Source organism: Gasterosteus aculeatus, chromosome 4 (assembly GCF_964276395.1).
Source record: "Gasterosteus aculeatus chromosome 4, fGasAcu3.hap1.1, whole genome shotgun sequence".
Lineage (NCBI taxonomy): Eukaryota > Metazoa > Chordata > Actinopteri > Perciformes > Gasterosteidae > Gasterosteus > Gasterosteus aculeatus.
In genome coordinates this window covers 21,063,417-21,090,496 of record NC_135691.1, presented here as the reverse complement: position 1 = coordinate 21,090,496, position 27,080 = coordinate 21,063,417, and the positions used below count along the sequence as shown (strand labels likewise).

Below are 27,080 nucleotides of genomic sequence, written 5' to 3'. Positions count from 1 at the left end.
GTGGGTCTCGCCGGCGGACGACAACGAAATGGCCTCCTCCTCTGGAGACCGCGTGGTGGGCGGCGGATGGCGAGAGCGGCGACCCAGATGCCTACTGAGGGCTCCGGGGGGGAGACCCGAGTAGTACATGTATTCATCTGGAACCCCCGGGAGGACCGTTCCACCATTACGGGCGGCCCGCTGGAGACTGCGTGGACCACCCATAGCCAGACGGGTTCCCCTGAAGTCTTCCAGGGGAAAAAACTGAGTCCTTTTTTGGTCGCGTCATTCTGTCAGGGAGCTGGTGTACACTAAATGCATTTTATTGGTCAAATGTATGAACAGTTATGAACATCAGTTTCTTTATAATAATCCACACTGACCAGAGGACCGGCTGGAGACGTCCACGGTTTAGTGGAGTATGTGAGGAAGTATCTTGTTACTGTCAGGGAGCTGCATGGCGGGGAGGCAGGACTCAGACGCAGAGTTCAAAAACAAAAGGGACTTTAATTGTCAAAAAGGTTTTCAAAAGCAAAAGGCCAAGGGGCAAAAAACGAAGACAGGAAACAGGAACGAGAACGAGAACGTGAACAGGGACTAAGACGTCCATACAATGAACAATGACGCGACAAGTGACGACAACAGACAACCGTGGCTTAAATACATAAGGGAGGTGCAGGTGATTGGACACAGCTGGGAACAATCATGACATGACAGACAATCACAGCGGACAAGACAAGGCAGGAAGTGACGTGTCCCAGGGAGAACAGAGGAAGGAAACTACAAAATAAAACCAGACATTAACCCAAACCGTGACAGTTACTCACGTTAAGAGACTGCAACAGAGACATAAAGACAAACATGTGATGCTATTTTTCATAGCTAACATCCCCCAATATATTTAATTCATACAATACCATGTGTAGAAGATGAAGCCTGTGAATGTTTTCTAGATTATAATAACATGCGACTGATTGATAATGTTAGAATATAGAGCATTAAGTCTAATTGCTTTATCTCTTTTTTTTAATTAATTGTAGTTAATTAGTAATTAGTTGAGGCAGCACGGTGGCGTGGTGGTTGGCACTGTCGCCTCACAGCAAGGAGGACCTGGGTTTGACTCCGCCCAGTTGCCTTTCTGTGTAGAGTCTGCGTGATCTCCCTGTGTCTGCGTGGGTTCTCTCCAGGTTCTCTTGCTTCCTCCCACAGTTCAAAGACATGCTCTGGCGATCAGGTTAACTGGGGACTTTAAATTGCCCGTACGTGTGTGAATGTGAGTGAATGGTTGGTTGTTTGTCTCTGTGTAGCCCTGCAATTGGCTGGCGACCAATCTAGGGTGTACCCTGTCTCTCGCCTGAAGTTGGCTGGGATAGAATCCAGCCACCCCCGCGACCCTGTGTGCGGTTTGACAATGGATAGATGGATTTTCTAGTTGTATAAATCACTATTGTATTTTGCATTTAATGTGTTGCAACTCTGTTATACAGTTAATTCTGTATGAATTACATTTGATTTAGTTCTGTCCATCCTGGAAAAAGGGATCCAGAAATAATCTGATTTGGGAGTTTTTCTCGTGCCGATTTGAGGGTCTTGGGACAATCAATGTTGTATGTGTGGAGATTGTAAAGGCCTTTTAGGAACATTTGTAATCTGAGCATTGAAAATCTAAAATAACCGTAACTTGTGCTTAAACACTAACCGTGCTTTAGAGGACATATATAGGACAACAGACAATTCATCATATTCCTAATAATGGGACGTGGTGGGTGGATGTTGTGCGGCAGGTGGTGGGCCAGGGTCATTTCCCAGGCATCGATCAGATAAACGTTCAGTCCTTTGAACATGGCTTTGAGCACCTTATCACACTGCAGCGAATACCAGTCGCTGTTGGTTAGGGACACTTGAAAGGTCAAAGCTCTGGAGTTTGCGGTCCGAATGATGACCATCGTGCCAGGATTTGTTTCCAGCAGCCGCACAACTGCTGTGCGGCTGCTCTGCAGCCTCCTGATGTAGATCTCCATGGGGTAAGTGCTGATGTGAGCCCAGATGCTAAGGACTACAACAGTGTTGGGGCCTGCGTTCAAGTCATCTAGCTCATTAGCAATGTAACGAAGCTCTCTGGTTGGGATGGTGATCCAATGAATAGGAGGACCGTGGCAGCGGTACGTCACCAAGATGTTGTTTTCATAGTCTAAGGACATAAAAGGTCCAACTTGTTTCCGGTTGTGTAAGTCAAATTCCTTGAGACCTGAAAGTTTGACATAAAATATTTAACTGCAGTCAAAACAAAATCAAACAATCCTTAGAATCCCTGTGGATCAGTTACCTGGTAGAACTGCGTTGAGGAATTCAAACCACTGCCTGACTGTGGAGTCTCCATACATGTGAACTGCTTTGCCTTTCAGACACTGAGTGATGGCAGAACTGTTGAATTGAGATACTGTGGTGCCTCCTAGTGCTCGCCACACACCCTGGTAGTAATAACCAGATGGTAGAGATGTCACAGAGATGCTCTTCACCATCAGCTGACCTGAGAGCAAGTCAAGTCAAGTCAAGCTTATACTTGAGAGATAGATATATTGCTAACTAAAAGATAGCTATTAGTATGAGTAAAATCTTTCTATACCTTCTTCTTCTGGCAACACAGTGACATTGGAAGGTCCTGAAGCCTGAATGGAGACTTTCAGATTAACACCACTGAAGAAGAAAGCAAAAATAAAATTATCAAATGACCAATGTCTGAAACATAGTACAACAACTCAAATAAATGTAAAGGTGAAAGACATTTGAAATAATTTAAATCTAGAAAAATCAATTTTGTATGTTGCTTTATCAAGATTTGTATACTCTTTTACTGTATTTTATTGTGTGATTACATTCTGTGACTAGTTTTCCATCCACTTCGTCTTCATCCCCATCTTTTTCCTCCCGTTGTCTCCCGACCAGGTGCTCACCTTATAACTTTTGCCTATATAGCGGCTTCCTGCATCAGTTTCAAAACATTGGTGCTACAACAGCGTGCCGAGTAGGCGGAGACAAATCATATAGAATTTCCCAGAATAGCGTTGCTTGTACAACTGGTCAGCTGTTTTTTGATTTTAGTTGACCTGATTTTAGCGATTGCCACAGACTTGCCACTGCCACAAGGAGGATCTCGCTGTCTCTCTAATTCAGTGTTTTTTTAACCTTTTTTGCGTCAAGGCACACTTAAGACACAGAAAAAATGCGGTTGCTCTGCAACACACGCAAGACTTTTAGAAGCATGAATTGAAACGAGTGCGTCGACGCAAAGACGCAGAACCATTTTTTAAATTGTCACCTCAGCAAATCTGCCTATTAATTACGCTGCGTACCGACACCCACAGGCAGAGGGGAGTATTGAGCCTTCATACCACCAACAGCGCGACGAGACAAACACACAAGTTGGCTCTTTTTTTTTCACCAATGAAGTGACAGTATGTAAAAAATGCTTTTTTTTTTTCACGGCCCACCTGACAGCCTCTCGCGGCACACCAGTGTGTCACCGAAACAATGATTTTTTTAACAGTACAACAGCAAATAAACTTAAAGGAAGAGCCTATTTTTTCTCCGCTGATGAGCAAGATATGATCATGAACGCATATGAGGAGTTCCGAGGAATGCTGATGTTAAGTTTTCGGGACAAAGGATGTTACATATGTACAGACTGTAAAGCTCTCGGAGGCAGATTTGTGATCTTGGGCTATAGAAAATGTATAGGCTCATTTTATGTGTCTGATTTCTTTAGCTGTGCCTATTGGCAGTAGGCTTCATGGAATGCATCATCCAATTAGATCTCGCAAGTGAAAAAAAAAAGTGTCATGTGTCAAATAAGTAGATAAAAACAAACTCAAAGAGTATCTAATTTTTACGAATTAATAGATACATATGTACTGTACATATACTGTACATATGTACTGTATGCGATTATGTGTCATATGTGTAGATTATCATATAGAACAAGGAGTTTTATTATGTGTGTGTGAATCTGTCTATGGGCAGTTCTGTATGTATGTACTATTATTCATAAGATATTCGCAATTGAAGCAGTGAAACATCCAGAAGTTTATTAAGCGACAAATAAACAAACAGAACTTTACAAACAGCGCGACACGCAGCAGCTTTCTAGATGTTCTCTGCATCGCAAGACTGTACAAACATGTACACATGCTTCATGGAGCCAGAAAGCCTGATCTATATAATTGAGACACCCGCCAATGTGTTTACACATGTTTATTGGTGTTTACAGTAAATAGTGTGTATAGAGATTACTAGGGAACTGAAATGCCTTGTCGTATGCGATGTACATTCCACCCTGTGGCCAGCAGGGGGCAGGGTGGCGCTGTAGTCTGCTTTAAACGGCTTTACGGCAGCGGAAGAAGTTGCGAGCACAACGTCGCGAGTGACGTTCCCTTATTCTGTGGAGCGAGGCGCAATTACCAGACGTGTATGAGCTGTGTGTCATTTAGTGATGGGAAGTTCGGATCATTTTACCGACTCGGTGCTTTGAATCTCGTTCAGTAACATGAACGAATCTTTTCGAGTCATTCGTTCATTTGGGGGGGGGAAATGATGCTAAGATCCGTATCCGAAGACCCAGTCAAAATGAACGAATCATTTTTGTTTTCTCTACCAGTGCTGAGCCTATGCAGGTCACGTGAAAAATGAACAATTAACGAGTAAGAATCATTGCTACTAGCGAGTAGATCAATGATGGCTCTCAGTGGCACAACTCGCGTCAAGTAAGGGGCGGGCGTCGCAACGCCACGCCGAGTGGGCGGAGCCCGGCTTTTCCGGAAACGGCCGTTGTTTGTGCGACAGGTTAGCTGCCGTAAAGATGTTTTTTGTAGTTATTTTTATTTCATTGCATTTTTTTGTATGTATTTTATTTTATTTGATACACTACATATTCCCCACCTCTATCTCAAGTCCGACGTATTCCGCTGGGGGGGGGGGGGGGGGGGGGGGCGCAAACGAGGGTGTTCCACAGGGGGGGGATCGGCGGTGTGAGGGGGATCGGGGGTACAGTAGCACATCAGTGGCAAAAGTGGCAGTTCTGTGGCGTCACAACAGGAATAGTTGTTCTGAACTCGAACTACCAACTCAAGTTTCCAATTTAAATACAACTTTTTTTCTTTACATGCAGCTCGGAGAGAAGAGAGCAAAAACAGCAGAGAGAAAGTTGACATTCCCCGAAGCACTTTCAGTGAGTTTGGAGAGCAGTGATCAAGGTTAACAGAGCTTCAGATCTTAGAATAAAATGAATACGAAAATAATATTGATCCATTTGAAGATGTTTAAGTGAATTTACAAAAACACTTTTGTAATATCACATTACTAGTTCAAAACGCAGATGAAAATTTGAAGTCAGCACTCTGTGCCTCTGTGGAGGGACAGATGAAAAAAACAAACTGAATCAATATTAATTTTTTTCTTTTTTGTTTGTATATACACACACTACATGTGATGTTTGCCTGCCTCCTTTAGTCTTTGTTTTAATATAGTAGTCCAACCGATGTCATGGGTATAAATCTGAATACTAACTATAGGATATATACACATTGTGACGCGTGGGTGTTCTAGGGGGGAATCTCGAACAGAGATGGACCACAGCAGAGTTGATAGATTCAGTCCTAGTATTGGCTCAAAAACCTACTTTGAAATAATAATAAAAAAGATACAAATAGGGGCTAATTCTAAATATATTGAAGAAATGAAATATATATTGATTATCCCCCCCAAAAAACAAATAATATTAAGAAGTGGATTTTGTACCACTGGTTTTATATAAGAAGGCTGCTGCAGGCAAAATTATGAGACAGACAATTTGTGGTCTTTTTTTTTTTAAGTGTGAAGTTAATGAAATTAATGACGTAAATGTTTGTGAATTAATTCCTAATAAATATAGGTGCTAGGAAGTCTGTGTTGAATGAAGAAATTATAGATTTCTACAACAACAATTAACAACAGATACATTCAATTTTTTAATAAATTTAGAAATGTGTGGTAATAAAATGATGTAGTTGCTTCGGATAACTGGACTTTATCTTTTAGAGAAAAGTATATCCTGCAAGTTATGTAATCGTTATGTTCAGTGAAGCAGATAGCCCAACCAGCAGCACTGCAGGCACAGATGAGAAAGACCAACAGGTAATGTTGGGCTAGATACATAGAATATATATCTCACACACACACACACACACACACAGTCTTGTTGAAATATAATTGGATTGCTTTTTAATTGTTTCATATTTTATAGTCAACGTTTATTAAAAATATATATATTTAAAATGTATGCCTTTTCATGATACTGACTTTTTTTCAAATGCAGAATGAGGGCAAAATCACAATGCTCAAACACACCTTGTTGGCAGCAAAGTGGTTGCAGACAAAAGCATTTAAGGGGAAGGTAACCTTGCCTGAAATTACTAACATGGACAGAGGCAACCAGCTACGAGCATTGCAAGACCTCAAGAACTCCATGGATGAAAATGAGGACGACGCAGACGCACCGATAAATGTCTTTGTCATGGAATTCCAGTACAGAAGTGACTACGAAATGTTTGTGGGACAGTTTATTGAAGTCTACAAAGTCAATGCTTTGTTCAAAGAGTGGGACTAGTTCAGTTTTTTTAATTTATTTTCAGTTTTTTTTTTACTTGTTTATATTATTTATTGTTAATGTTCTTTTTGTTTACGTTTGTTATTTCATTATATATATATATATATATATATATTATATACATACACACACACACACACACACACACACACACACACATCCTTCCTGACAGTCTCTGCGTCTTATTTAATTCTTCTAATGGTCCCAACTTCAGCTCTATTGATTAGGCAAATATTTATGCTTTCATGTGTAACTGAATTTCTGTTCCAATAGCACTTTTCATTGAAAACATAACAGAATAAAATAACCTTAAAAAGAGTATTTTTGGAATAAACTCTGACATCTAGGAGGTATTATTGTGGCAGCTTGAATATCCTCTGACAAGTGGCAATAGGAAAAATAAGTGCAAGTCCTAGAATAACAAAACAACATGCTCAACAAACCCAATAAATTGAAAAACAAAACCCCACTCAAGTCAATCAAGTCAATAAAAAACAAGAAACAGCTCGGCAGCCTCTCGGATCGAGTGGCGCTTTGAGGACACCTAACAGGTTGCCAATGAATTGCCAGAGTGGCCACTGATGTGCCACTATGGCCACGAGTTGTGCCACTGAGTGCCACTGTTGCCACTAAATTACACACCGGCGATTCCCCCCGCGGAACACCGCCGATCCCCCCCGTGGAACAACCCCGTCTGCGCTCAGTTCACTCACCTCTGAAAGAGCTTCTCCTCCTTCGATGTGAGGCTTTGTTTGAATGCTAACCTGAAGTGGTTGATCCTGGTATCACAGCTCAGGTTCTTTGGCTTGTAACAGAACCAAGGCTCGCCTGTACGGAGGTCAGTGTAGTTACACTGCAGCTGTTGGGTTGGCCGGAGGCAGACGTTACAGATGGTGGTTTCAGAGAGTGAGCCTGAGCGGTAGAGGCTCTTGAAGTAAGTCCTGTCAGGCTGTTCTCTGTTCAGCCTGTCCAGCACTGTGACAGCTTCACTAGGATGAACCAGAGTCACCTGATTGGAAAGAGACCCAGAGTACTCAATGGAAATATACAATTCATGGCTAGAAATGACACATTGCTTTTGTATAACATGAACATGTCTAGTCTGTTAAAATGGACTTATAATTTAACCAATTTTACCATATTGACAGTAGAAAAAGTAAACTTAGTAGAACACGTTAACAGGCATACCAACTGTAACATAAGGAGGGCAGACTTTGTGATCAATCATTGAGAAAAAGTATTTTTTTGCAGAGCTGTACATTACAACAATATTCATCCTCATCACAACGTCAACCTATGCTTCAACCGCTTATCCCAGGTCGCGTCGCAGGGGCAACATTTTCAGCAGGGTACTTCAAACTTTCATTTTCCATGCCACATCTACCAGCTCTGACTGGGGGTTCCAATTCATTCCCATGCCAATGCTTAGGTGATAATCTTTCCACCTAGTCTGAGTCTTTACAGGGGACTTTCTTACCAGACATCTCAACAGTTTTCTGCTAAGAACCATAGTGTGATACCTCTGTAATTGGCACACTCTCTGGTCCCATCACCCAGGCCTACCACTCCTTAGGCACTGTCCCAGACTTGTAATGTAATGTTGAAGAGCCGTGTCATCCAAGACAACCCCCCCATCACCTATTGCTCTCAGCGTATTATCAATCCCTGGGGCTTTGCCTCTGCGGAGTGGTTTGACGATTTCAGCGAGCTTCACCAGGCAATTTGACAATGATCCTTTCTCAGACCTCCTCTCCACCCGAGGGTCCAAAACATAACTCAATGGTGTATGGAGGCAACCCTGTTTTTGCTAACGGGGTGAACTCCAATGTAGCAGCTCTCACCCGGGCACTTATGAGTATCTCCACGACCGCCTGGCTCCTCATACCCCGGGCAACTCCATTTAGCCCTAACTGTCAATAACTGCACTCTCTGAAGCAATGCTATCAAATTTTTAAATTAAACTGCAAAATATTGCAGTTTTAAGCAGAAGAGCACACGTAGTGGTGGAAATTATAATACATGCAATTATGATTAGTCCTAGAATTGTGCTTGGTCTGGTATTAGATATTAGTTATTACATTAGCATGTTAGATATAAATAACTTCAATATGAATTAAACACAATTTATAGTAAAAGAAGTAGTTTGATGACTGTAATTAAACTACTTCAATGACTGTACACATGACATCCAAAGTGTAAAGTTAAAGCATCAAGGGGAAGGACGCTTAACCCTTCCTTGATGGATTTCTTCCACGCTTTCTCCGTAAAGAGGCTTTTTGGAGGTTTGTCTCCTGTAAGGCTGTTAATAGCCAAAAGATGAAGGACTGCCCTGCGAGGCAAAGATTTTGATTTTGGATCCATATAAACTGAGTTAAACATAATGGTTAAAATACGATGAACTGTGATGACTTAAGATGTGTTATTATTAAAGTATACTCGCTCTTAGATGATATCAATATTATGCATGCTTTGTTATGTTTACATGAAGAAGCTTTAAACCAAAGGTGTGATCATTGAGTGTATTGTAATATTAAGTGTATAATAATAATATACAACCATCAGCACCGGTTCCCCCCAAGGCTGCGTTCTTTCCCCTCTGCTCTCCCCGTACACCAACAGCTGCACCTCCAGTCACCAGTCCGTCAAGCTCCTGAAGTTTGCGGATGACACCACCCTCATTGGACTGATCTCTGGTGGGGACGAGTCCGCCTACAGGTGGAGTCTGACCATCTGGTGTCGTGGTGCAGCCAGAACAACCTGGAGCTCAACGCTCTAAAGACAGTGGAGATGTTTGTGGATTTCTGGAGGAACAGAGCCCCACCCTCCCCCCATCACCCTGCGTGACTCCCCCGTCACCATTGTGGATTCCTTCCGTTTCCTGGGCTCCATCATCACCCAGGACCTCAAGTGGGAGCTGAACATCAGCTCCATCACCAAGAAGGCTCAGCAGAGGTCGTTCTTCCTGAGGCAGCTGAAGAAATTCAACCTGCCAAAGACGATGATCCACTTTTACACGGCCATCATCGAGTCCATCCTCTGCTCCTCCATCACCGTCTGGTACGCTGCAGCCACAGCCAAGGACAAGGGCAGGCTGCAGCGTGTCATCCGCTCGGCAGTCGGGCTCATCAACAGAGCCCGGTCCCCCACTGACTGACTCTGACATCCCACCGATCACTCTCCTTCATACTGCACATGTCACTTTAACTGTCATTTTTCACTCATCACTTTCTCGTCACTCGTCACTTTGTCACTTGTTCGCTAGTGCACTTTATTTTTTTATTTTAATTTTTAATTTTTAACTTTAACTTTTATTTAATACCAACCCATAGCCTTATTCTACTAACCCATAGCATTAGCGTTTCATTTTATTTTATTACTTGTGCACTGCTGTCTTGTTGTCTATTGTTACACTGTCTACTGTCACGCACCAACCGCCAAGTCAAATTCCTTTGTAATTGTATTGGTTGTGTTAGTTATTAAATCTTTTATTCCAGTGTGACTAGACGTCTCAGCCGAGGCGTGGGTAAAAGGGAGCGTTCCTTGATCCGAAGTTCAGAACTCTACACCATTAAGCAACAACACACTTCTTCTAGAAGACTCGCTTTTTACAAGAAACAAAAAATTTCAGAAACAGTATCTCTCTCTCTCTCTCTCTCTCTCTCTCTCTCTCTCTCTCTCTCTCTCTCTCTCTCTGAGTATCTTGTATTTGTTATCGTTTTATTTTATGTGCGAACCACTGCTTTAACGTAATAGTTTTTAGCATCACCTCAACCTGTGCGTCTCCTTCCCAGAGTAAAGAGAACACAGCCGAGTAGCTCCCATTCAGATGGTCCACAACTTGCCCGGCCACACCTGCTTCAAGCTTCCGGTTGTGCAGACGGGCAGTTATGAAGTCCCCCCCAGACTTCTTTGGACGACCTTGGAAGTCAAAGGTTTGTATCATAACCTCCAGCTGGTCCCCGACATGCCACTGCCCCCCTTTCCTCCCTTGGAGAATGGTGAAGGTGCTGTGGGCTGGATCAGTGGTCTGCTCCAAGGAAATAGAAGATGGCAAAAGTGGAGTTTCAGGCCAAGCAATGGAGTCTAGTATGAGACGTTCCTCCAAAGCGTCCTCGGGGGACAGCGGCTGGAAGGTGCAGAAGCTGCGATTAACGATATGATGAGGGGAGACTCTCGGCATGATGATGGTGGACTTGACTTTAGGCTGAAACTGGCAGGGGGTCAAAAGAAAGATGATGTCAAAATACATCAAACATTGCATGGCCTTTTGAGTTGCAAGGGTTGGAATGTTGGATAGTGCTCTATATGGTCTGCTTCGCCATACTGAAGGTGTTCAGGCTAGTTGGGCCAAGATAAGTACTTCAGTAAGAACAAATGAAAACTAGTAGGTTGGACAACGTTTGTGTCTTTACATATCTAGGTAATTATATACTTTTTATAATCCACCATTATCACATTTTTTACAATAATTCCAGTTAAATTTTCCCACTGACCATGTCTCTCTCTTGACGACCCCACCCTCATATCTTCCCAGCTGATTGTGTCCACCTGTGTCTTTTTGAAGCACCCTCCCCTTGTGTACATAAGGGAAGTACTCTGTTGTTCGTTGCAAGTTTGTCTTATATCGACTACAGGTTGTCAGGACCCCAATACTTAGTAAGTGAGTAAGTGATTTACTGATAGTTTGAAGTTACAACATTCTCTGGATTCCAGCTCGGCCTAACCCTTTGAAACTTCTGCCTTAAACTATTTGTGTACCGGACCTTGTCTGTCATTGACTAAATTTATGAATAGAACCTTCTGTGACTTTTACATCATGTGGGTATACTTGTCAGTTATAGAGTAGTGCTAGTTTCATCCTGTGACTGGAGCTGCTGCTGTCAGCATGTCAAGGTGCAGAATTGAGGGAAAACACAATTTTAATCAAATTCCAAATATTTGCAATGAAGGACATTAAAACACATTTTGAAACTGCCACAAAACCTGAAAAACATTAAATAATTGAAACAAGGTCCTCCCTTCAAAAAAAGTTCTTACTTGCAGAATGTCCATGTGACGGAGCACAAAGATCAAGGCAAATACCATCAGAAAGAGGACGATGGCGCCAAAATCTTTTCTTGTACAAAATGTCTTCATGGTGAGAAGTCTTCACCTTCAGTGTAGCACTTACTCTGGAACAGTGCATAAAGAAAGATTTATACAAGAACAGGGCTGTCAATAGATATCATCTAACATTTTTAAATTATTTGTTTTCTTCTGGGGTCTCATTTATAAACGTTGCGTACGCACAAAAGAAATGTTCTGCAATAATATTGGCATGTTATGCAATTCGTCCTCAAAACACAGCGGTTGCTTGTCAGATGCAATCAAACGGACGGTAAAAAAATGCCATGATGCCATCACAATGCGTAATGATGCGTAATGGCTGATCTTGCGCTCTTAGAAGATGTGGCACATGGAAGGATTCGCGCTGTAGTGCAGCGCACCACCGGCCTGTTTAAGGGCAGATGACGCTGCCTCGAGTGCACTGGAGGGAGGTTATTGTCTACTCCTGAAAAGGTGTGCAAAATCGTGCTGGCATGTGCTGTGCTACATAATGTGGCACAGCTTCCAAACGTGCCTCGACCCCCCTGACGCCGATGTTGGCCCAGACCCTGTCCCCGATGCCCAATCATTGCCGCCAGTTTCTCATCAAGAGGGGACAGCTCCTACGCTCCTGTGCCTATTTGGCATTAGTAATGCCCATACTGTGCCCTCCAAAAAGCACTTTTGCTTCTCCTTTCCACCTCCCAATGATAATTTCGACTTGACACTGAGTGAAGTTATGTTTCTTCGGTGTTTGTCATGATTTCGCAATTGATGAATATTAATTTGTGGGCGTACCACAGACTATATATGGGTAACTATGGGCGTGACATGAAGCCGCAAAACGCTGCGCTGCATTTAGAAGTGATTGTGATTTATTAAAAGGCACAGTTCCGGGCACTATCCGTCCTAAAGTGGTCCGTTTGCCACTCACCTCCCCTTCTGTTTGATAGGTCGCGGAATTCCTCAGCAGTTTGCCGCACCTGTTTTTACTTCCAATGTAAAAAGCGCTCGCCATCTTCAACTATCTGACTGACTGCTGGTGGTTTCAGGGGTCAGATAAACTTACACCAGGTGGCGTGGTGATTAGCACTGTTGCCTCACAGCAAGAAGGTCCTGGGTTCGATTCCGCCCAGTGGCCTTTCTGTGTGGAGTCTGCATGTCCTCCCCGTGTCTGCGTGGGTTCTCTCCGGGTTCTCCGGCTTCCTCCCACAGTCCAAAGACATGCTCTGGGGATCAGGTTAATTGGGGACTTTAAATTGCCCGTAGATGTGTGAATGTGAGTGTGAACGGTTGTGTGTCTCTGTGTAGCCCTGCGATTGGCTGGCGACCAATCCAGGATGTACCCTGTCTATCGCCCGAAGTTGGCTGGGATGGACTCCAGCCCCCCCGCGACCCTGTGTGCAGAATAAGCGGTTTGACAATGGATGGATGGATGGATGGATGGTATTTAGAAAGTTCCAGCTGAACTCTTTCTAAATAGTAATATCTGCTAGCTAGCCTTCTGTTTGACAAAGGTCACGCTGGCCCACGGACCAATCTCAGCGCAAGTTACTGACAAACCATATCATCCCTATATACTTTAAACTGAAAAGTTGCGGTGACTGTTGCGCATGGAGGAGACTGTGCAGGGTTAGCGATTCCATAACCAGCTGCTCCGTGTCAAAGTGTCCTTGAGCAATACCCCTAACTGCTCCCCGAATAAAAAAGGATACTTTCTTCTTATTTTCATACTTCGAGGACCTTGAGCCTCATACATGTTTTTAGTCATAACAAAAAGTGTAACCATGGATTAAATCTGATCTAATAGACTGTAACTCTCAAATCTTGTGAATATACTGTTGTCAATGTTTACATTGAAATATCTTACTACAAATACTGTTGCAAGATCAAATGTAGTTGACCGCGCACATCGGGGCACCGGTCAAGCGGCTACAAACGGGGCCGAGAATGCCTGCGGCCGTCGGACAAAGCGTCCCCAAATCAGTCGTCATTAACCGCGTGGACAGACGCCGAGAATGAAGCTTTGCAAACTTCATCTTTAATATTATCATGGTCTTAGGTCTTTTCTGTCAACATTTGGGAGGGATCTGAATAATTTATGAGGAACAGGCTAAGGATGTCATGTCACATGAGAAATGTGGAGCAGATTCTGCTAAAAGTTTAATATTTCTTACTTTTATGCAATCTTTAAAGGCAAAGCTCAAGATCACACTGCTCAAATTGGCAAAGAATCAGGTTTATTCTCTGGGAGGAGTTTGGTCTTTTACAACTCTAAAAAACAATGGAAATGGGCAACAAAAAAAAAAGATTAACTAAAAACGATTAACTGCAGTGTCCCAGAGTCTTTAAATATCATAGGTTTAGGGGTGCACTATATACATATGCTACAAATGTGGTGAGGGCATACAGAGTCATTTGGACGTTCTGAGTCTTGACATACTAAGCCACTCCCCATAGAAGTTCATTGTCCCGTATTGTCTAAAAACAATGAGATATCAACAAGCATTATATGATTTCTGATGACATCAAACTAATATTTTTCCACAGAAAATCCTGCGAGTAATGGAATCAGCGTTTAGGAGACCTGGGAGCCAAAAGTTAGTTTTTACTAAATGGAAAATGGTGGAAAAGCTAAGTAGGCGAATTTAAATACCATGATTGACTTTTTTTGTAGCACATGTGTGGCAAATTTCATGTCAATTGGGCATCAGAGGTTAATGTAGTTATTTTTTAAATTTCTACGCTATTAGACATTTTGAAATGTAAAACTCGTTGTTGGAAAAACTGTAAATAATGTGTGTCATGATATCAATAGGGCTAGACTACACAAGGTTTTTGCTACCCAGCTGGCAGACATTTTGTTTGCAGAGATTAGGGCGCTGGCCTCGGGGTGGACGTTCTGTCCCGTGAGAGTAAACAATAAGTCCTCTGTACGTGCGTAACCATCCCTATGTTTTGATGCCATACCTGCAGTATATATTCCTGCTCCAAAGATGAAAACCTTTGAGCAGGCTTGGCGCATGACTTGTATGTGTGTCAACTCTGTCTCCTGTTTGCGAATAACCTGTTTTGATGATTTTACGCCGGTGTCGAGTAAGAATTTTTCTGACACTCGTGCAAGTTTTTTTTATAACATTACATGGCAATAGTGATTTACCGCTAAGCTGGGGTAAAGTGAGACACAAGACCACTTGTTAAAAAACAATCATATTTTCACTGCCCTCTGTCCTGAAGACATTCAGTAATTTCCTTTGCTAGGAAACATCCTGAATAAATGGGAAATGTGGCCATTTTACTGATATACCATTGTAGCTCGCCTATATAAGAGCAAATGGAAAAAGAGTCTTCCATTATCCCGCTCTCCCCTAATAATAATTCTTCGAAACACGTAAGGGCCTCGCCCGACTTTCAGTCAGCTCAGGCCTTAAGATCAAGTGTTTGACGTAAGCAAGTTTCTGTTGAAACCACCCGTAACTGATCTGATGATCAAACTGGTCCGGCCTGATTGTAAAATGAAAGCTGTTCCTACTAGTGAGCACGTAGCTGTTAAGACCTTTTTTTCCTTGCAAGGAAATGAACAGAGAAAGATATTTGGTTTGAGAGACGTCATTCCTCTTCTCCCATTGTCTGTGCAAATTTTCCACATAAAACAAAATGCCTTCAAGGAAAAAAAAAAAACAGAATTTGACACCAAACGAGGATATGTACCCCCTCACACGTTTGCATCATAGTAGAGGGGTTCTACTTATACTATTACAAAAAACAGTCTCAACGTAACAATTTGCGGCACTTTCCCTTGTAGCATCATTACCATTTATTTGTTGAAGGTATTTGACCTGTCTTGAAGCTGTGCATTGTATGTAATATGCTCGGTCGAACTGGATAATTTGAGTCTTTTATCTCCAATTAAACAGTTTCCTATTAAAGTTGTTTTTGTCATGCAGTCCAGTTGACTTGCAACTGTTTATCTGTTTACACACCATAATCCAAATAAGTCTATAAAAGAGAAAAAAGTTCCTCATTCATCTTTGGATTGATGGAAGGCATTTTGATTTTAAAAAGGTTGAGGAAGTTCACAATCAAGATGAAGACATTGTGGGTAACTGAGTTAATTAAATAATACAAAATAAACTGTAAAACATTAGATCACCTGCCTTTAGTGCTTAAAATGGCATTTCCACTACAAACGGCAAATAATTCTGGTATTGAATTGCAATTTTTTTGACTGAAATGACAAAGCTAGATCTAGCTTGACTTTCCAGTGACAAAGGGGCACTAAAAGGAAGCAGAGACACCCTTTTCAGTCGCTTTTCTTGGATTAATGTCAGGATATTGTATCATGTCAGCCTGACATGCATGCATGACTTGTATGTCTTTAAATTCTGTCTTCTGTTTGCAAACATTAAAGATCCTGTTTAAGCATTTTACACCTGTGTCAAGTATAACTCTTCTAATAGACAGTAGGTCTAATATTTTTGTTGTAAGAACACCTTTTTTTGCAACAAAACTTTGTAGTAAATAATCAGCTTCTTGCTTCTTTTCTGGTGTATTTTAATCCTGATACTTTTACTAACAAGTTTGATTCTATGAACACGGTCATATATTTTTAACTATGTCAATATTAAATTGAGAAACTATCCAATAATACAGTTAAATAACACAATTGGATCAATGTAGAAGTCAAATGCAATTGTAGCGGCCGAACGCCACTTCCTGTGTGTGAGTGTTGGTACTTTATTTTGAAATGTAATTAGCAGCAGAATCACGTGGGCAGGGGTGCAGTGGTTTATGAATGAGTGTAGGCACCCTGGCAGAGGGATGGTTGTATGGACATGGGGGTGAGTCGGGAGACGATACTTTTTGTTGACCGTATCCTACAGCGCACTTTATTGCATCGGCGCACATCGTGTATCGCTTCGCCCGCTTGGATGTGTTTTTAACTTAATAAAAAACAATGAACTTCATAGGAGGAATCAGCGTCTGTTTGGAACGAGTCCACAGCAATCTCCCGTACTTAGCCTCACGTGACTCTACCGGATTGCAGTCACCACATTTGTCAACAAAAAAGTAAACAAATAAGTGATCAGTTGCATACAACAAACGCGCAGTCTTTATCACGGATTCCCGTCGGATTCCGGGGTTATGGATCCGAAGAAGAAAGCTGGATTACATCGCGACAGAGATCCTTACCGAGCCACGGATTCATCCCAACGCGAACAGCCACGGTAGGCACGCAAAATCCCCACTCTCATTCATGCTGCGTTTGGAAAGTTTGACGGTTTGCGGGTGTCCATTGGGGATCGCCGTCTTTCCGGGTGACGTTCGCCTACATCGACTGTCGAATTGTTTGGCTTGGCAGTACGGAATCGGATGTTGAATCCCGTTTTGGAAACGTGAATTTAATTGAACGCTATTGACTCGTTGGTGCACTGTGAAACTTGAACTGTCGAACTTGAAGGCACAATGAGCGAAACACATGATCGCGATGTGAATAATGTTTCCGAAACAATGGAAAAACGAGAAGTCAAACTAACTGCAAAGGCTTTGGCAATAAAAATTGAAAAACTTCAAAAGGAGCGAAAGGTGCTCGTAGATAAAATCAAAGCGCTAATTCCTGCTATAAAAGAGCTTATGAAAAGAAAGGAAAATGTACATCAGGTGCAACAACAAATACAAACCCTTACTCAGCTCCACGACACGGCCATTGAGCTACATAAGTCATTAATCCCTTTGCTACCCGAAAGCGAACAAATTTTACAAAAGGAATGGTTCTTAAGCATCGAGAGTTACACCAACGTTTTCAAGGACAATGTTACCCAATGGCTGAGTGAAACTACTGTGAACTTGGATGGAAACGACTTTGATGGCTCAAACAAAGATGTGCCTGACTCTGATATGCACGCCCCACAAGCACCAGCAAAAGCAGTTTCCATGCAGGGAGATCCACAGGATTGTGTGAATCCATCTGACAGCATATCCAACGTGGGCAGCAGAGCCACGGCCAGAAGCTCTCAAAGGTCATCTATATCAAGCATTTCTTCTGCTCGCATAAATGCTGAAGCTGACCTGGCAGCACTAATGGCACGACAAGGACTTCTGAAGGACAGACATGCGCTGGAGGAGGAAGAGGAAAGGATACGAAAAGGAAAAGAGAGACTCAAGATGGACGAGGAAATTGCTGCACACATGGCTAAAGTGAGCGTGCTAAGGGCAGCAAGCATGACCGGTTCTAAAGGCAGCGCAAGACAATACGACAACATGAATCCTTACTTTGGTGAAGCACAAACACAGTCAATGCAGCAGAGAGCCGATGCTGCTACATTTGTTCCTCAGACGTTGGCAGTACCTAAGAGGGACGAGCAAGTCACAAATAGCATCAGCGATCCAGCCACAAGAGCTAAGGTCAGAATGGCCACCCAAAGTTCACATGTTCAACTTTGTACTTCTCAGCACCATATGCACGAGCATGGAACCACTTTTAGCAACGAAGGTCCTTTAGGCCAAAGTGGTCAAAACAACGTTATTGAAATTATGAAAAGGCAAAATGAAATAACCACCTTGCTGGTACAGCAACAACAAATGGCATCGCTACCCAAAAGAGATCTGCAGGCTTTCGATGGCAACCCATTACAGTTTCACACTTTTATAAGAGCTTTTGAGAACGGTGTCGAAAGCAAGTCGAGCAATTGCAGTGATCGCCTGTATTTCCTTGAACAGTTCACTAGAGGTCGCCCAAGGGAACTTGTACGAAGTTGTCAGCATGTTGACCCTGAAAGGGGTTATGCTCAGGCTAAGGCTTTGCTACAGGAACACTTCGGTAATGAGCAAATAATTGCCACTGCTTATATGAACCAAGTTCTGTCATGGGCCCCAATAAGATCTGAAGATGTTAATGCATTACAGGATTACGGTTTGTTTCTTCGAAGCTGTAGCAACGTGATGAATGGCGTACAGTATATGTATGAACTGGATATGCCCGCTAATATGCTCACAATAGTAAAGAAACTGCCATACAAGCTTCGGGATTGCTGGAGAACGGTAGCCTGCGAGATACAAGAGAGCCGTAACCAAAGGGCCACATTCAGCGACGTTGTTAATTTCGTTGAAAGGCAAGTTAGAATTCTAACACACCCAGTGTTCGGGAATATCCAAGACCCAGCGCCAGCATTAAGTAAAAGTACGAATCGAACCATCTCTAAACCCAAAGGAAGTATTTTCGCTACAACTGCGACCACGGTGGAAAATAGGAATATTGGAACACGGGAATGGAAACGCTACACTGCCTTACCCATCAAAGATTGTCTGTTTTGCGAAGGTGAACACACTCTAGAGTCATGCCCTCACCTGGAAGAGAAGACTCGCACCGAAAAGATCACATTCTTAAAAGAAAATGGTGTTTGCTTTGCCTGTTTATGTACAGGACATATCAGCAAAGATTGTCAAAAACGGTTGACATGCCAAGCGTGTTGTATGAAGCACCCCACAATGCTTCATATTCAGTTTAAGGAGAAGCAAGCAAAATCTGAAACTGAACAAGAGCCAGGCACGGCAGTGGGCAGGGCCTTAATGTCCAACGGCCTCACTGGGGCTGGTGAGGAAGAATGTAAACTTCCCATAGTCCCAGTACAGGTTAAGTCTAGAAAAGGTAATAAGACAGTGCTCACTTATGCTTTCCTAGATCAAGGAAGCACTGCCGTTTTCTGCACTGAGAACTTAATGAATAGGCTTAATCTCACAGGAAAGAAAACTCGTATCCTTTTACGTACTATGGGTCAAGAGAAGGTCATGAACACCCAATTAGTCACAGGTCTCGAGGTGGCTGGTCTGGATGGTGAGATATTTTGCGAATTGCCAAGTACTTTCACTCAGGAGAGTATGCCCGTCAATAAGGGAAATATTCCACGTCGACAGGATCTTCAGAGATGGCCTCACTTGCGACATGTTCATCTGCCAGAGATTGACGCAGAAATCGAGCTGCTAATAGGAACAAACGTGCCAAAGGCCTTGGAACCATTAGAAGTGATCCGTAGCGTGAACGATGGACCTTATGCCATCAAAACAATTCTAGGGTGGACTGTTAATGGACCATTGGTAGGAGACAGCAGCGACGCATTTGACATTGTCACAGTCAATAGAGTTTCAGTTTCAAACTTGGATAAGCTCTGGCAGCAACAGTTCAAAACTGATTTCCCAGAATGCAGCCACGAGGAGCAACCTGCTTTGTCAAGGGAAGACCAAAAATTCATGAAGCTGGTTAGAAATTCAGCGAGCCTTGTGAATGGACATTACCAGATCGCATTGCCCCTGAGAGAATGCAAATTAAACATGCCAAACAACAGAAAAGTCGCAGAGCAGCGCACTCTAAACCTTCAAAGGAGGTTCAAGAGAGATGTGTCTTTCCGACAGCAGTATGCAGACTTTATGGACAATCTTGTCTCCAAAGGATATGCTGAGCGAGTACCTACGGAGGAACTGGCTCGTGAGGATGGGAGATTGTGGTATATCCCCCACCATGGTGTCTACCACCCTCGAAAAGGGACGATGCGGGTGGTGTTCGACTGCGGAGCACCTTTCCAGATGACGTCTCTCAATGATCAGCTCCTGCAGGGACCAGATCTCACCAGCTCATTGATAGGCGTCGTGACCAGATTCAGAAAGGAACCAGTGATAATCTTGGCAGACATAGAGTCCATGTTCCATCAAGTGAGAGTACCAGCCGAAGACATGGATTTGCTGAGGTTTCTCTGGTGGCCCGATGGTGACTTTGTACAAGAACTGGCGGACTTCAGAATGAAGGTGCATCTCTTTGGTGCAACTTCATCACCAAGTTGTGCTAATTTTGCACTTAGAAAATGTGCCGAGGACAATGAAGGGCAGTTCAGCCGGGAAGCTATCGAGAAGGTTTTACATTGTTTCTATGTGGATGATTGCCTCGTAGCCACAGCCACCGAGAAAGAAGCTGTGGCACTCCAGCACGATCTGGTGTCCATCTGTTCCAAAGGCGGCTTTAAGTTGACTAAATGGACGAGTAATCGACATGCCGTGATTACAGCAATACCAGAAGATCAAAGGGCAAAAGATATGAAGGACTTGGACTTGGAACAGGACACACTTCCCGTGGAAAGGGTATTGGGGGTACAATTTTGCCTTCAGTCAGATACCTTTAAGTTTAAGATCACGGTGCAACAAAAACCTCTGACAAGAAGGGGTATCCTCTCTGTCATAAGTTCAATTTATGATCCTTTGGGAATTTTGAGTCCCGTCGTCCTTACTGCCAAGATCATCCTGAAACAGCTGTGTAGAAAAGAACTTGGTTGGGACGAGCCTATACCACCCTCCGCTGCACAGGGATGGACACAATGGTTGGAGGAACTCAGTCAGTTGGAAGACTTCCAGATCCCTAGGTGCCTAAAACCATTAGACTTTGGAGAAGTCATCGCAGCACAATTGCATCACTTTACAGATGCAAGTGAAGATGGTTATGGTGTTGTGACCTATCTGCTCTCGCAAAACGCACAGTCCCTGGTGCACAGCGCCTTCGTCATGGGAAAATCCAGGGTAGCGCCATTGAAGTCAGTTTCGATACCTCGTATGGAGCTTACGGCTGCTACCATGGCAAGCCGCATGGACACGTTTTGGAAAAGGGAATTACATATGAGGCTTCAGCCATCACTGTTTTGGACAGATAGCACGTCGGTGCTAAAGTACATAAGGAATGAAACATCAAGGTTCCGTACCTTTGTGGCCAATAGAGTATCAGAAATCCTTAAAGCGTCTCAGGCATCTCAATGGAGGTACGTAAGTACCACGAGCAATCCTGCAGATGTGGCTTCCAGAGGGTTGAAGGTAGATGCGTTCCTCAAGAATAAGACCTGGCCGTCAGGACCAGAGTATCTGCTACACCCCGAACAGGACTGGCCTGCGAATCCAGATCGTTCAAGTGAACTCCTACCAGATGATCCAGAGGTCAAGGTTAGCGTTACAGTGAATGCCATGCAAGGGTCAGAGGTGGACGCCACCACTCGCTTAATGAATCACTTCTCCTCTTGGACCCATCTGAAAAGGGCCGTGGCTTGGATCCTCAGGTTTAAGAATCTGCTTGTGTCCCTCAGCCAGAAAACGAGGCAGCTGAACTTGAGTAAGCAACAGCACCTTTCCTCAGAGCATAAAGCGGAGGTGATCAAAGCCCTGGCCTGTAGCAGTTTGCTCACAGTGGAAGAACTAGCGAAGGCAGAATTTGAAATTATCAAGTTTTGCCAGAGAAGGCGGTTTTCTGATGAGCGTATCAGCCTGCAGACTGACACAAGTGTTAGGAAGAACAGCTCCATTTACAAGCTTTCGCCAGTGTTGGAGGATGGCATTTTGAGAGTTGGTGGAAGACTAAGTAGGGCAGCTATGCCCGAAGAAAGTAGGCATCCCATCATCTTAGCCAAAGATTCCCACATCTCCAATATTCTTCTCAAACATATTCATGAAGAGGTGGGCCATGGCGGACGCAATTATGTGTTGTCAAGACTACGTCAGAAGTATTGGATTCCAGGTGCTACTACAGCTATAAGAAGACTCCTGACCAAGTGTGTCGTCTGTCGTAGGTTGCAAGCCGCTCCGGGGTGCCAACAGATGGCAGATCTGCCCGTTGACAGAGTCTGCCCAGAAGAAGCCCCATTCACCAGGGTAGGAGTGGACTTCTTTGGCCCTTTCGCAGTCAAGAGCCGCAGGAGCATGGTGAAGAGATATGGAGTCTTATTCACCTGTTTGACCATACGAGCAATCCATATTGAAGTAGCATCTTGTTTGGATACCAGTGCTTTTATCAATGCACTGCGACGTTTCGTAGCAAGGCGCGGCCAAGTCCAGGAAATACGCTCGGATAATGGAACAAACTTCGTTGGAGCAGAGCGTGAGCTGAGGGAGGCTATTGAAGTCTGGAACCATGCTCAGATTAATGACATTCTTCTACAGAAAGGCATCAAGTGGAACTTTAATCCTCCTACAGGTTCACATCATGGGGGAGTTTGGGAAAGATTGATAAGATCCATACGTAAAGTTCTCAATTCTACCTTTAAGGTACAGAATCTTGATGAGGACGGATTTCATACCGTTCTCTGTGAGGTAGAGTCCATCATTAACGGTCGTCCGCTCACCAACTCTTCTCCCGACCCTAATGATTTGGAGGCATTGACCCCCAATCATTTGTTGCTGCTGAAAACATCCCCATCTCTACCACCAGGGGAGTTTCAGAAGGACGACCTCTACACTCGCCGCCGCTGGAAGCAAGTCCAGTACATGTCCGATCTGTTCTGGAAGCGATGGGTCCAGGAGTACTTGACGCAGCTCCAGGAACGCCAGAAGTGGACTGGCGTGAAACGCAACTTCGTGATTGGAGATATAGTGCTCATAGTGGACGAAACAGCACCTCGTAATTCCTGGGTCATGGGAAAAGTAATTCAAACCTTTCCAGACAGAAAAGGACTAGTACGAAGGCTACTTATCAAGACTAAGACCAATTGTTTAGATAGGCCAATAACCAAAGTCTGTTTGCTACTGGAAGCAGACGTCTGAAGAGACAATTACTTTTGACTGACTTACTACTCACATGACAAAGGTGGTGGTAAAGATCACCTTGACAGGCTAAGTGCTTGAACCTCTGGCCTAGACTAGACTCGTTCGTGAAAGAAGATGACTACACCCCCTTATTGGAATATTAATCATGGACAATTGTTTGATGTATGTTTTATGGTGTCTTTTTTGTAATTACTACAGTGTTATAATTAGGGGCTGGGATGTAGCGGCCGAACGCCACTTCCTGTGTGTGAGTGTTGGTACTTTATTTTGAAATGTAATTAGCAGCAGAATCACGTGGGCAGGGGTGCAGTGGTTTATGAATGAGTGTAGGCACCCTGGCAGAGGGATGGTTGTATGGACATGGGGGTGAGTCGGGAGACGATACTTTTTGTTGACCGTATCCTACAGCGCACTTTATTGCATCGGCGCACATCGTGTATCGCTTCGCCCGCTTGGATGTGTTTTTAACTTAATAAAAAACAATGAACTTCATAGGAGGAATCAGCGTCTGTTTGGAACGAGTCCACAGCAATCTCCCGTACTTAGCCTCACGTGACTCTACCGGATTGCAGTCACCACAGCAATGTCAAACAAGCACATAAGTTACAATATAACTGAAAATTGGCTCCATATTTCATTCACACATTTCATGTGACTTACCTGAGCAAATATTCCTTTGGAGATTCTAACTGACAGGATGTGAGTCGCCACTTGTTTTAACCGGTTTACCGACTCAATGTACTCTGTGCGTGACTTTCAGCCTTTATTTAGTTAGTGACTTCAAACAGATTTGCATTCTGAATCTACGTCAGTCAAGTATAAATGCAGGAACAATGGAGTGTCATGTTAAAGAAACCTTTTGCAATAGCAATCATGACTCCAGACAGCAGTACGTCGTTATTTAAACCACAATAGTTATGTACAGTGCAAGTTTCTAAAAGCTGCGGATAAATGTTAACAATCAATTTAGACTTACTATTTTTTACTAAATTTGCTATTGTTTTTTACTTTAGGCAGACTTTTAAAATTAAATGATTCACTCAGTCACACAAATAAATGGTAGGCTACAGACAATCTGAATAAGAAAAATCTGGTTCCTCAGTGTTGTCTCGTGTTACGTCCCTAAAGTGTCTAGGGATGGAGGACGTAAACAAGTTAAAATAATAAACCCAGGAGATCTGGACCAGCGGCAAAAGGATATTTAATGATGGAAAACACAACAAGGCAACTGAAAACAATCTCCAAAAGGACGACGCGTATGGCCCCTTCTTCACTGGCTCCCAAAACCACCTCACGGCAGCACCTAAAGCCTAGTTTATGCTTCTGCGTTTTCCGAGCGACGCAGACGCAAGACCCCCTTGAGTGTCCCTTGCGTGCGTCGACCCATTTTTCCCTCCCGCAGCGCACAAAGCTGCGATTCGTCAGCTAACTACATCCTTTACGGAGTCTCACATTTCCGTTTTCATAGCACAATACCACCATTATTAAAACAAAGACTGTTTAGGAGAGAACGGATCAGATTGAAGAACTTTTGTCGGAAGAAATGCGTAAATACGCTTATACACGCAGTCATTGGCGGGTTGTATAAGCGGGTTGGATTCATGGACGAAGATCTCCGCAAATGCCAGTTTGCTGGTCGAGGGGAACAAAGTTGTGGAGGAAAATACGGGACAAATGTGTCGGAGATGAAAAGCAGCAGTGGCGATGCACAGGGCAATAAAGTCTATGATACATAAACAAACCAACAACTTCCACACATGAAGACATGACTCTCTAGGTCGTCAACAAAACACGTTACTCCACCTGTTGTTCTGGCGGTGAATTGCTCTCCAACACACGCAAGACTTCAAGAACCATGAATTGAACCGAGTGCGTCGATGCAACGACGCAGAAGCAACGCGCCGGCCTTAAAACCTCTCTGGTTCCGCTCTGGCTTCCACTGAAGCAACACTCCACTCTGGCTTGGCACATCCATTTAATCCCATGCTGATCAGCTGCAGGAGTGACGTCGCCAGCACACCTGAAGAGAATCACACCCACTCGCACAGACACACACACACACGCAAACACAAACAAGGCACGTAACATCTCGTTATTCCAAGTGACTTCTGAAAGATTCCACAACGCCGAAAGTAAAGGAATGTCTGACATCAAAAATATAAACTCAAACGGTCCAACATTTGTCTGGAAGAAACATATGTCTGTTTTCTGTAATCCATAGTTCTTTATTATTTATAAACATAATAAACCTGGGATTACGGGTTACAGGGTTGACGTCAAACAGCTTGACGTCTGTCTGTTTGTCATTGTGGAGATGGGTTTTATTGGGTTTGGCCGTGATTAATAAAACAAAGCACAGCATTCTGCAGTCTTTCTTTCTGGGCGGGTTCGCTTTTACAATTCAAAGACAATTGGAAGGTAATTCGAGAGATTGAACAAGTCAAGGCACCTCAGATTGGCAATGACAGTTGAAGACATGAGAGAGCCTTTAGCAGGGTTTTGTTTTGGGGTAGGCTACACTCTACAGTAGCCTGTTTTCAATACACTAACAACCAAGTTAACATCTCAAACACTCCTTTTGCTTTTTAACAGGTTCAAAAAAGGACAACCCACTATCCTAAAAGGCAGTCTCACTCCTACAGTCCCATTTATACCAAATCAACATTTAGACATACTGTTGATGAGCTTGGATTTGACAATTGCTAATTAGGGAAGTGTTTAGGAAAAAACATTTATAGAAATGATTGACTGCCGTCAATCTGGTGGAGAACTTGAAGACATCTTTATCGATTTGAGGAGCTTCAATGTGATTTAACAAAATTATCTCAATCAGGTGCCTCTGGTGAGGCCCGGTCAGTGCTGGACAGGCTGAACAGAGAACAGCCTGACAGGACTTAATTCCAGAGCCTCTTCCGCTCAGGCTCACTCTCTGAAACCACCATCTGTAACGTCTGTCTGCGGCCAACAAAAAACAGCTACTATAAAACTACACTGACCTTCGTACAGGCGAGCCTTGGTTCTGCTACAAACCAAAGAAACTGAGCTGTGATACAAGGATCAACCACGTCATGGGAGAAATGAAACCACATCAGAGCCGATGAGGAGAAGCTCTTTTACAGGTGTGCGGCTTCTAAATACATACATCCTGGCATGTCTATGGTCTCCTGGTGGAATGTTTCAAAAGTCAGCCCCTTTTTATACCAGTTGACACCAAGATATGTTGGCATTCATTTAGAGTTGTGTTTAATATTTATTTTCCTTTTAGCTTATTTTGTTCTTGATCAACGGCAGAGGGAATATCTTCCTTTATCTAATGTGCCGCTAAATTCAACACACTAGCAGTTGACTGTTTAGGGTTTGGTAGGGTAGTGTACCATTCACTTAGCCCCATCCTCCACTGATACCCGGAAGCCTGCACTCGCTGAATACGTATCTATATCTTTTTTTACAATATGTTATTGAAGGCTATATCAAAGGGATCCAGCATTTAAAACGTGTCACAATTGGCCAAAGCTACCCTTTGACTAGGCTGGACTGCACTTGATTGGAAAAGGGAACAGGTACATTTGTTAATAAGCGCAATATATTCAAATTAAAAAGAATTGAAAAAAGTGTTTATGGGACAAATTCACATTTTTTCATTCTTCAGTTTTTATATATTAAGGTCTTATATTTTTCACTTGCAATACTTTCGGTTGAGGAGGTTTTTAGCCTTCTTTGTTAAGCTGTCACTGATAATTAGACATCCATCTCAGTGAATCAAGACGGATCAAAGCCGGAAAGTCTGTATATGAACATATTGTATATC

General features: G+C 43.2%; 1 protein-coding gene across 7 annotated transcripts; it reads right to left on the bottom strand.

Annotated features, from left to right (window-relative positions):
- Positions 1-466: 466 nt before the first annotated feature.
- LOC120818304 (NXPE family member 3) lies at positions 467-26,144 on the bottom strand. Of its 7 annotated transcripts, none has more exons than XM_078101009.1 (8): positions 23,933-24,068; positions 12,639-13,101; positions 11,657-11,790; positions 10,386-10,829; positions 7,333-7,628; positions 2,606-2,676; positions 2,306-2,509; positions 467-2,227 (listed from the first exon to the last, which is right to left on the bottom strand). In XM_078101009.1, the coding sequence occupies exons 3-8, from the start codon at positions 11,753-11,755 to the stop codon at positions 1,674-1,676; spliced, it is 1,668 nt and encodes a 555-aa protein (XP_077957135.1). In that variant the 5' UTR covers positions 11,756-11,790; positions 12,639-13,101; positions 23,933-24,068; the 3' UTR covers positions 467-1,673. The 7 variants fall into 7 exon arrangements, with proteins under 7 accessions (XP_077957135.1, XP_077957132.1, XP_077957136.1 ...); XM_078101006.1 differs by having other exon boundaries at positions 12,774-13,101; XM_078101010.1 differs by lacking the exons at positions 12,639-13,101; positions 23,933-24,068 and adding an exon at positions 25,076-26,144.
- Between the last annotated feature and the right edge of the window lie 936 nt (positions 26,145-27,080).

Excerpts from the sequence above, each read along its gene's own strand:
- LOC120818304 (XM_078101010.1), bottom strand. The coding sequence starts at position 11,755 with ATGAAGACATTTTGTACAAGAAAAGATTTTGGCGCCATCGTCCTCTTT. Across the intron at positions 10,830-11,656 it reads GTCACATGGACATTCTGCAA|TTTCAGCCTAAAGTCAAGTC; the intron begins GTAAGAACTTTT and ends ACCCCCTGCCAG. Across the intron at positions 7,629-10,385 it reads AAGGAGACGCACAGGTTGAG|GTGACTCTGGTTCATCCTAG; the intron begins GTGATGCTAAAA and ends CTTTCCAATCAG.